Source organism: Rhyacophila brunnea, unplaced genomic scaffold, assembly GCF_057557595.1.
Source record: "Rhyacophila brunnea isolate RB1 unplaced genomic scaffold, BYU_Rbru_1.0 scaffold_1, whole genome shotgun sequence".
NCBI lineage: Eukaryota > Metazoa > Arthropoda > Insecta > Trichoptera > Rhyacophilidae > Rhyacophila > Rhyacophila brunnea.
This window is the reverse complement of record NW_028232751.1, coordinates 60,693,189-60,705,485: the sequence shown is the minus strand read 5'-3', so window position 1 is coordinate 60,705,485 and position 12,297 is coordinate 60,693,189. Positions and strand designations below refer to the sequence as shown.

At 31.9% G+C, this 12,297-nt stretch overlaps 1 protein-coding gene across 1 annotated transcript in view; it reads left to right on the top strand.

The window, feature by feature from the left end:
- The window catches only part of LOC147080024 (cyclic GMP-AMP synthase-like receptor), a 29,249-nt gene that overhangs the window by 9,177 nt on the left and 7,775 nt on the right, over positions 1-12,297 (top strand). Inside the window, exon 2 of the mRNA XM_085946268.1 lies at positions 7,131-7,433. Within this exon, the coding sequence (XP_085802394.1) occupies positions 7,131-7,433 (303 nt within the window). The remainder of the gene's footprint in view (positions 1-7,130; positions 7,434-12,297) is intronic.

Genomic DNA, 12,297 nt, shown 5'->3' with positions numbered 1-12,297 from the left:
TAAAGTTATTATATTATTTAATATAAAACAAATACAAGTAACGGAATTATTTTCACTTGCCTAGCTACTTTAAGAAACTTCTCAGTTATTAATATTATCTTAAAATTTGAAGTACTTATATTAATTTTGATTCGTTTATTTAAATTAATTCACTGCATGATAAAGACCTCTTCAAGCTCTCTCTTACTCTTTTCGGTTGATTACTCTCCCATATAGATACTCAACAAAACAATGAAATAAAGTTTCAATTTGAAAATATTTTATTATTTAATAGAAAAATAATATCATATTTAAAACGTTATTTATATATAATTATATTTAATTACTTTGCAGTTACCTACTTAACTTAAAATTAGTTTGTAATATTCTAATATATAAATTTAATTTACATAAATACCCAGTAGAAAAATACATATTTTAATTAAATATTACTATCACTATAAAATCAAATATTTTGGACCTAAAAAGGTAACTACCTAAAATATTATGTTTTAACTTCAAAATGTTATTTTATCATTAGTAGAAAATGACATTCCATATTATTTTGGTTAAATTAATCTTGCACAAAGATAATAAAAAATCACTATTATCATGGTTCAGTTTGAAAACATTACTAATTGCTGACTATTTTTTTATGATCCAACCAAGTTAAATAATCCTTTACATTGCATTTTGAAATGGAATTATTTATGAATGGCTTGCTTTGGAAATAGTATAATAGTAATGAACTTCGTCTAAATATCATTAACACGTGCGTCAGTTCTTAGTATTTTTGAAAATATAAAAGGGTACACATTAAGTATATTATGCATAATTTTGTATTTTGAATATTCTTCAAAGATAGAAATTACCCAAAGGATTATATTATTTTATTACATGCCATTCGCCGAAAGGGATTAAGCGGCTGGAATTTTTGAAGACGTGTAATTGTTTACAATACAATTGAAGAGTGACATTCCAAACCGGCCTTAGTACAAAATTACAAATTTTCATGTTTTGATGGAATCCGATAGAGTGTGCTGAGATCTATATTCTCACTAAAACTTATATTTTACAAAAAATCCTATGTCTCTTAAATTTGATGTCGAAATGTGCCTTTTTTTCTCAAAACAGCACTAAGGTAACGGTTGATTCTTTCCAAACTGGCCTAAGGATATATGCGCATGCGCAGTTGAACTCTTTTTGCTTCATTTACGCTCCAAGCGGCCATAATATAATACTGTAACACGTCAGATTAGAAATGTCAGAGTAAATATTAGAGAATTTGTGTTTTATAAGTTCATGTGCACATCAGTAAACTATTTTTTTATTGAAACTGATCCTACATTGTAGTATTATTATATAATATATTATTATGCTGTAAAAGTTACAATGTTTACCTTTTTATCAAAAAATGCATCAAAGTGAAAGAAATTTTATATTATTTTTATTCATTAATCATCCCAACAGAACTGTCCATGACCACATTCTATTACACAATCATAATTGTATACACAAAAGACACTCAACTTTATTTTATTGTGTCCCAAACTGTACTTAGTACAGACTTAGGGCCATTTTGAAAAAAAAGTCAGTTTTTGAATGAATTTTTTTGAAGTTTTACTATACTTTTTAATGTTATTTATATACTATGTTTTTGAGTCTTTGAATTTTCTATAAAATTGCAAAACATTATAGTACCGAAAAATTAAGAGGTAAATTGCAAATCACAAAAATATGATTATCTCAAAATCAAATTTTTAGACTTAGGCTGGTTTGGAATGTCACTCTTCAATTTGAAAGTAACAATAAAATTTTAATGGTCAATAATTGCTAAAGCATTTTATGCTTATCTAAGTGGATATATTTTGGAAAAAGGATGAAGTAAAGTAAACAAAATGATGTGTAGGTATTTTGAAAACAAACCCATCGCTGGTGATTGGGAATTTTTAATATTACCTACTAATTAAAGACATATATTATAATCTTAGCATTGGTGAGTGGTGACATAATTTTCGATGTTAGTTAAATTTGTTCAAAATAAATATACAGTGTTGCTTTTAACAAACAATAACATTTTTATAATATTTTCATCACAATTTGACATGGCTTAATTGAGTTTAACACTATAGATAAGTACATAAATATTATGTATCTATAGTTTGTGAAAAACTTCAAATATCAATTGGATTTGAAAAGTCTGTAATGGTAAGTATGTAATTAAATTCATATACTTACCTCCTATTCACCTATTGACTATGATTTTTATAAATTATGAACACCACTTTAAATAGTAACTACCTAATTATTATTTCATCCAATTTAAATCGGTCTGAATTATACATTTTGTAAAACTATCAAAATAAATATATGAATGGACAAATGATATAGGAAACTGTGTTTCTTTGAGAAAATTTGTATTAAAACTCTACGCAATCGATTAAATAACAATATAACATTTCAAGAACATACTACCTACTTGAATGCAAATTATTTAATTTTTTTCAGTTTATAAAAAAATGCAAATCCACACCAACAAAATAAATTTGATTATTTAAATTTGAGAGCATTAGTACACATTTATTTCAACCTTTTAAATAAATAATAAAAATCATAAAACATTATATTAATTAACGTAACTGAGCTCAATTAAGAAATATACCTACTGAAGTTTATGTTGACAATAGAATATAATCAATCTATATTTAATTATAATTGGCAATAACATTCATATTAACGATAGAGATTAAAAAATACAAACGATAATTAATATGGTCATAATTTATATGAAATTTTATAATCTAATAAGTAAGTGTCCCTACTTGTTTAATTATAGAAAGGTATTATAAAATTATATGCACAAATAAGGATACTCTTAAAAAAATAGAAGGTAGGTACTGACAAAGGAATTTCTCTTGTTTATACAGATACTGTATGAATATCATTTTAGATAGGTACTAAATCATAATTATCCAATTGGCTTGTAATACAAGCCTAATAATTATATTGATTATATTTTTTATAAAGATTTCTGATGATGAACAGTTGACTGCGGTCTCATCTGAGAACGAACGTAATAAATCTCTCTTTCATTAATAATTGTTAGGTATTTATACATAACATTAGTTATTTTGTTAATACGTAGTTATAATCTTCAAACTAGAAAATCTATATTTTTGCAAATAGTATAATGTTTAGATAGGTATATCTGTGCCAAATGTTCAAGAATATATTTCAGTAGTTGTTTACTACCTACATTATTATGTTCAAATAAGCAAAGCGGTTAGTGATTTATATTATTGTAATAAACCGTACATATGTTTTTTCTAAAATGGTAATTACTTATTTAAATAAAACTCATTCCCTCAGAAATACAATGATGCAGTTAATAGAATTAGTATATAAGTAATTATTTCCTTAGTTTTCATAATTAAGTCAATTACTACTAATAAATTAAAATTGTCTTAGTGATTTACATGGCGATTAACATTATGTTTTTTCAACAGTTTTAATGAAAACTGTGTTATAAAGAATAAAAAAACATTTCTTTTAGCTATTTTTTAAATCTAATAGTTACCAATGTTATTTTCTTATATATAATTTTACTTACTTATAATTTCTTATACAACTTCTTTATTATTCCATTATTAACATTTTTCCTGAATGTTTATTGTTTCGTTAATGTACATATTCTCATTATTTATAAAAACATCAATAATAATTTACAAAAAAATTTAAAAAATCATACTTAAATACTTTTAAATTATAAAAACTCCGTATAAAAAAATATATATGTCAATATATCCTCATACTCTTTGTTAAAACTTTATAGACACGCTGTATTATTTCGAGTTAAACATTGCGCAATGATGGTTCTTCCGTAAAAGAGCATTATAAATATAGTTGTACTAAGTGAAATCGTATAGAGTAAGAAAAACGTGACGTAAAACAAGGTTACATCTCAGAGTATGAGTCTGTTACGCGGAGTCTGTAATCTATTTCGTCCGCGCAAAAGCATGTTGAATCAAGTCAAAGCACCAAGCGCGTAATATTATTCCAAATAAAAACGATTTTTTGACATTATCTCAGCTGTTTATTAATTAATCAACATTAAATTTTAATAGGAATATAGACAATAAATTGGTCTATCTGATTTATTTAAATAAGATAAGAAAAAACTCACTCATTTTATATGATGAATTTAATAGCGTAAATATTTAAGTTTTTTTGCTCTCCTGAACATTTGTGATTTTAGACTTACACCGGTTTTTCCTGGGGCCGTCGATAGGTACGCGTGCCAAAACTTCCCAAATATTATTTTTCGAGTGTCTGACGTGCCGAGCAGCTTTTCATGAAGAAAAAAAATAGTTTTTAAGAATTCTATTAATATAGTTATTAATATATATTAATATATAATATTATATTCTAGATATCACTCGCAGAGCATAGCACACGTATTGTAGCTTTAGCACTTTTTTAAATTACGCGATACATTCCGGTCCACCAATTTTGAAATTTTCTGCCAGAATTACTACTACAAGCTCCACCAAGTTTTTGTTTCTTATTTGGTACAAACATTCTTATGGGTAGAGACGAAAGACCCCGAGAAGAAAGAAAGGGTCCAAAGACTTTTTGTTAGAATTTATTGAATTATTTAAAATACTAGATAGATTATATAAAAAGATGTTTTGTTTGTACCTTATTTCAAGTGATTTTTCCTAATAAATGTTGGACAATAATTAATATATTTACATTTCGACGGGCCCTAGAAAAAGCGTCTATCCCTATATCCATAAATATCCAATAGAAAATGATATGTTGGTATATATAATTATAATAATTCACTGTTTCAACTAGTTACATAATTAAGTGAAAACTAGTTTGTGATTATAAATAAACTTAATTTAAATAAATACCCAGTAGAGAACGGCATATTTTAATTAAATATTACTATCACTAGAAAACAAATTGAAAAACAATGTGGGTATCCCCAAAATATTATATTTTAACTTCAAAACATTATCAGTAGCATTTTGATTAAATTAGTCTTGCACATAGGTAATAACAACTACGCATTATTGTCATGTTTAACTTTTAAAATATTTTATTATTTTAAAGAAAACACTTAGGTTCCTAGCTAGCAAAATACAAGACAGTTTATATTATTTCTGTAGGCTTACTAATTATTGAATGGGACACTGCCGACTTAAGTCCATTGTAAAAATAATATGACTTTGGCTAAAGATCAAAAAAATACGTCCTACGTGTTAATAGTATTTTTGAAATAATATAAAAGGGTAAATATTATTACTTTGTACATTGAATATTTCTTGAAGACGAGCTCTGTGGATTATAAATTATTATTGCATGCCACATCATTGCTAAGGCGGCGTAGTTCACTTTCATCCATATTCGCGTTCACTCCTTGCGATAGCGGATAGATCAATCTGAACTGACACGATTTGATCGTGTATGTCCACGCATCCGTTCAGGCCAAACTGAAGCAGTTTCGCCTGTTCAGTTTGGCCTTTCCGTGGTTGGGGCCCTTAACATTTATTTCTTATCGGTTTTAGGTTGATTCTCAATAAGTCAGTATTCTAATAGAAAAATGGCAGAGAATGATTTCACGGCAATGGAGCCAACACTTCGTAAAATCAGCAGGCAACTATCCCTTCGATGTCAAAAAAAGGAATATATCGATGCTTATAAAGAAGTCCGAAATGAATTTGTCAAAGCCATTCGGACTACAGATCCAATATTCGTTTTATGTAAAAAGGTGAGTGACTATGTACATTTCTTTTATCCGTACTACTGTTTACTTGACATGCAATTATGTTTAGTAAGTGAAAAGAGATTATATTGATTAAAATCAAACAAAATTATAATTTGTTACATCATTCGTATCTACATAGGGTGAAAGCCTCTCCAAGTACAACTGGAAAATAATATGATTAGTTAGTTATCATGTTAATTTATATTTTTTCCGTAAACATACTAAACAGATCTTATAATTAATTTGTCTTTTTTTAAATATTATACTAAAATACTTTTAATTATCAATTTATTATTTGTTATTGCTTTCTAATCTTAATAAACTGTGAACGGTATATTTGCTGTAGAAATAATATTTTCATACTGTTCGAAAGAATCTGCACGCCAGTGATGCCAACCGTACTATAAATATAGTACAATACTATAATTTTGATTTCGTGAAAAATGTAAAATACTATAATTTTACGCCACATATACCAAAAGACTATAATTTTAAGGGATTCAAGACGAAAAATGTTCCTGTACTATAGATTTTTCAGAAATACTATAATTTGTATGCCTTTGTACTATAATCAGCATAGAAAAATATGGCAACACTGATGTACGCATAAGTATTTCCAACATCGGTTATCCTATAAAAAATATTTTTTTAACACACAAATTTAATGAGAAAAGATAGAGCAAGAAAAAGCGTCATTCGGGCATACAAAACTTTGAGAAGTGGCTTATCTAATCATTCAAAATTTCAACTTCAAATGGCTAGGTGTGACTTTTCCCCCCGCTTAGTTATCGGTTACATCCCACCAACAGGTAATCTTCACCACTGGAATTTATTTTGTATTCACATTTTATTTTGCGCTCATTCTTAAACTTACCATCTTTTGGTAAGTGCCGCTATACAATGGTACGTAAGTAACATACTTATTTAATAATTACATCATACATTTCTAGGGCTTGAAATGGACCGGAGCGCCATTCCGGTTTATAATATCCTTAAATTTTTGTCTCGTGGAAAAAATATTTTGACCGTCTGAGCTAGATATGCAACGTAACAAATAAATCTAACACATATTTTTTTTATAAAATAGGTACACATAAAATTAGAACAATATACTTATATTATGAATTGGAATTAAAGCTATGTTAATATTTTTGTAAAATTATCGCGCGCACCGGTTCGTAAAATTTTCCATTTCAGGCGCTACATTTCAACATAAGATTCAGGTTATAGAGGTAATTAATTTTAATATGATTGTTCGAACGTGGTTTTTAGGCATTTTGCCGCGCCCTGAATCCTGCCTTCTAATTAACTATATTGTTAATTTAACAAATAAATTAAGTACATTAATCAATCATACATATTATTGTAATGTTTTTAGATTCAACTGGTGGGGAGTTTTTCTGAGAAAACGAAAGTCAGGAAACCTGACGAGTTTGACGTGAATATATGCCTTAATCTACCTTTTGAAGACGAGCAAATACAATTTGAAGATGGAGAGACCGAGGGATTCATTAAAATTAAAATTGTCGGTGCGACGGATGAATTGTTGAAAAATCCGTCATATAAATCAATCAGGAAGTGGATGGATAACGAGGGATATATCCTGCAATCTGAATTCGTAAAATGGATGCAAAGTGTCAGCACACTAACCAACAACATGTTGAAAGAAAATTCAAACCCGGTATGGTCAAAATATGGCGTAACATTGACGATAAAAGGACCGAGTATGACTCTAGTTTTCTTTCACTGTGAAAAGCTTATTGAATTTTCAGTGGATTTTGTCCCAGTACTGGAGTTCAAGTATCCTTTGTGGCCAAGTTGTGTAAATGTAAAGTTTGCTATGGAGTTTGACATCGAGGAGTGGGTTGCCGTTCCTAAAGCACCGAAAAAAGTTGAAGGAGTTGCGAAGATGTGGCGAGTATCATTTCCCGAGGAAGAAAAAAATATGATTCAAGGTATGAATCAATTAAAACCTGTTCAAAGAATGGTAAGTACCCACCTGTAAATTTCAGTTGTTAAATTCAGGGTCCAGTTTTTAATGATCTTCTTTCCGTGACTATTTTCAAAAATGATGCAGATTAGTTGAATAGAACATACGTTTGATCATCTTTCGGTATAATAGATTTCGATAAAACGTAATTCAGTAAATGTTTTGCTTTTTAAAAACTATCTGTTTTTTCAGAACGCAATTGCAGCATTATTTTTAATTTTCTCCGGAACTGACTATTTCCTTGAAAGTGTAACACAAAGTGCGCGCGATTTATTTTATAATGCACCAGCTCCACATACAAATCGTCACCTCAATACTACAACTAGATAACCTGATTTTTACTGTTTTTGAGATAGCTATTGGATATAATTCAACATTTCCTTCTCTACAAAATGATAAACCTTGGTTAGTCAGAAGTTAAAGGAACTGTATTATTTTTGTGTTTATAATAAAATATTAGATAACTTTAAAAAAATAAATGTATAAATAAAATAATATTTAATTGTTCCCAATTAGGCAAGCACAATTTCCCATTTTTATTTTAAACAATAATTATAGCCTAAATTTATGTTAATCGAGTAAGTTTAAATTACATTTTCCTAAAAATTACCAAATCAGAATTATCTAGTTGTAGTATTGAGGTGACGAAATATTTTTTTTCGAATTTGACTAAACCATGTTCTTTTAATGTCTGATTCATGATTCATCATAAAACATGTCATTTTCGAGTTGAAAAACTCGACGTTGACTCGAAGATGCTGATGCGTATTCCTAATGATAGAATATTATGTCTGAATATTATAATAGATTTTTGGGTTTTGCCCGCGTATTGTTCCTCCTTCTTTCCTCGACGTTTCGGACTCGTTGCAGATGCCATTCAATTATCAATTATATTATCAAAAATCTAGTACGATAAGAAGCAACCGTAGAAGTCTTAAACATCGTCTCTGATTATATTCATATGAGAACGGTGAAAACGCTAAGTAGTTGAATGATAAAAATAATAAAATTGTATGACCATACTATTTCTTATTCATATTATTTCGTAGAAATAGTCAGTTTTTAAAAAACCTTTAAAAAAATGAGATTTCTTAAATAAATATTCAAATATTTAATATTTTTAGGATATAATAATACGTACTTTAAGTATAAGTAACAATGTACTAATATTCTTTGTGCTTTTACTACTATCATAGAAAATGTTGATTTCCGAAAAGGTGTAAGTTGGGACAAATATAATAATGTAGGTAGGTACATTATATGTATATTATTGATGATCGCCTAATTTAAGTAATAACCTATCAGTGGCAAAGGGTGGAGGTAGGCTGATAAGATTAGACACAAATAATGCACACTAAACTTTATCAGTCAAACATATTTATGTTCATTGAACTAAGACTAGAATGTGTAAAATAGTGTTTGTTTCTTTTTAAAATTCAATTAAACCCTGCATAATCCAAATCATAGTAGATAATAGTCAAAAAACACTCGTTTATCTATAAAATATCTAAACTTTTGCTATTAAACCATACATAATTTTAAATATTTTATTGATACAAGAATATTTTTAATCGATTATGGTTTGGGTAGGCAGGGCGTAATGATTTAAATAAAACTAACCAACACTATCAGTAACATGTATTCTTAATTCAACATAAACACATTAGTATGCCTGACAAAGTTTAGTGTGCACTATTAATGTCGGATCTTAACACCCTACCTCCACCCCCTGCTATTGTACACTCTAATATATCTACCAACACTGAAGATGTTGGAATATAACCCAAGTAACATAATTTTTAATTTTACGAAGCAATTGTCTCGACGATGTCACGAACCTTGGAATTATATTAGTTCATCAATAACAGTTCATATCTCAGTATCCTTGCTATTATGATTGTTATATTGATTGTTTTGCTCGCCGTGTGTATTGGTTTTGTAATAATTATATTAATATGTTTTAAACTTTATATTGTGTTAGTGGCATGCGTTGACATTTCCTTGTAGAGATGCTGTTGAGAAAATACATGTATACCTGTCTATTATTTCTGCATATTACCTACGGTTACATGTACATTGTACGTATAACATTTCACCGTAGCACAGTTCGTCAAGAGCTTTCTTATCGGAAAGAGGTGACTGTATAGTATGCGGTCATCTCTATAGCAGCGAGATGAAAAAATTACGCGTTGTTCTGTTTTCCTAATATAATAACATACCTATTTCTACTGTCTTTCCCTTAAATTTCGGCAGTTTCTATTACGTCGTATTTGTAAGTGTCTTTAATGAGTCGGTTTATTTCACGGTGAAGTATGATACGGCGAACTGCATATGTACAAATTAACGGACACGATTACCTACTCAGGGTGTGAAATTCCTGAATATAAATTGGACATAGTTATGCAGAAAGTAGCCAGTCCACAAAAAATAAAAAAAATTAGATATGATATAGATCAGATGCGAGAAGCTTTTCTCTACATTCTGCTGAAAATTGGCAAGCCGCAAAAAAAAATATTCTTGAAATGAAATACTATTCACAATTTGACATTTTACATTTTTAATAATCATGTTGTTACTAAAGTGCCATTATCTCAGCTCGACATTATTGTGGACTGGTTACATTCTGCATAACTACGTTCAATTTGCATTCTATCGAAATGTCGGTCGCTTGGGAATTGTCCAAAAGTAAAGTTTCCGCAGATATTATGTCAAAGGGATCCAAAGGGGGTGGGCGATTCAGCACTCCTCAGAAATGATTCTTCAAAATCTTCTTGACGCATTCTGCGTCAGACTCTATTGCTCCACTGGGGCCACGAATGGCTCCGGGAGTCGGTGGTTGCATGCCGCAGACTTCACGGGTGATTCGGAAGAGTTTCCTGGTGTCATTTCTGCATGCTGCCTCCTCTGCCGCTTCAATTTGCCGGTTCATAAAATTGCACTTGTCAAACCGCACGGATCGTTTGACTACCCTATCTGGGTCTGGTAGTCAGTCCAGCGGTCCTCGGTTCGGTCGGGGTCTGTCTCCTCGTCTCTCAGCCTGGCTCGTTTTCCAATTTAAACCCACGTTTCTTCAGACATCCACTTTGGCCGCTCACTCCTTCTGGTACCAAGGACGGTACGGGGCGATGACACAATCGCACTCTTTATGAGGCTCCAGTCCGCCTCAATGAGGTCGGATTCAGATGTGTGCCGCTCGAAGATACGATCTACACTATCTCGTACAGCAGTTTCAAAGTCGATCCGAATACTGCGGCGTCAATTCGTTCGTACCAAAGTTTGGAGGCCTCGCCTGGCGACTGAGTTTTACTCGGATGTTTCTAATGGGTAACTCATGATCGCTATGGATATCGGCGCCTCTGTAAGTACGCACGTCGAGAAGTTAATTTCGGTGCTTCAAGCTGTACAAGAAGTGGTCAATTTACGTCCTAGTGCATCCATCCTGATGCACGTGGATGTCTCCTGAGACGTCCACGTGTATACCGATGGCGAGCTCATTCAAAGTGGCAAATTCTACGAGCCGATCACCATTGTCATTGGGGGCACCGAGGCCGTGTCGTCCCATCACCGTGGGGCCAAGCACTGGGTCTGCTCCTACTCTAGCATTATAATCCCCCATTACAATCACGCAGTCTCTTCGGCGGGGGATGGCGGAGACTGCTGCGTGGAGAGAATCGTAGAAGGCATCCTTTGTCTGCGCGTCGGCATCCTCAGTGGGGGCGTAGCATTGAAAGACGGTCAAGGAGTTACCAGGCGTCTTGAAGGAGGCACTTATCAGTCTCTCCGAGATTGATCCCCATTTCAGGATGCAACGGGCCGCTCTGTTTGACATCAATACTGCCACTCTTTGGCGATGATATTGCTCCTAATCTGAGTAGACAATAGAGCAACCAGGGCTCGAAATGGACTGAAACGCACCGGAACGCCGTTCCGTTTAATAGAATCTTGTAGGAAGATAATTTGACCGTCTGAGCTAGATCGGCCATAAAACAAAAAACCTAACACTTATTTTTATAAAATACTCATAAATTTAGATAACTATGCTAATATTTTCGTAAAATCATCGAGCGCTCCGGTTCGTAAAATTTTCCATTTCGAGCGCTGAGAGTAACAATCAACTTTCTCCCGCTCCTTTCCAGCGCACTTCGCTCAGCCCTAGGATGTCCACACCGTAGGTGTGCATGATGCGTGTGGCGTGCAGGTCCTTTCTGGGGTACGCAGGGTGCAAACATTATAATGTCCCAATGTGCATACTCGAGTTGTTAGAGAGGATTACTCTACCTGTTTCATTGTGCATTTCAATGCTAGCTCGTCGGTTTACAGAGCCGGTTGTCGTCCGAGGCAGCTATGAAGGTGTTATATTAATCGGCTTCTTTTAAGGATGCAAGGTGATTAGCCCAGCGTTCCTGAGGCCTGAGCCACGAGGGCCCTGAGGGTCGGCTTGACCGGGTTTTTCTGTCGGGGATTTCCTTCCCTTAGCCAGAAGGCCAGTTTTATGGTGCCGGTCACTCGCCCTTCGCCTCCTGCTGTTAGCTAGAGCTTACGCTGCATTGCCCGG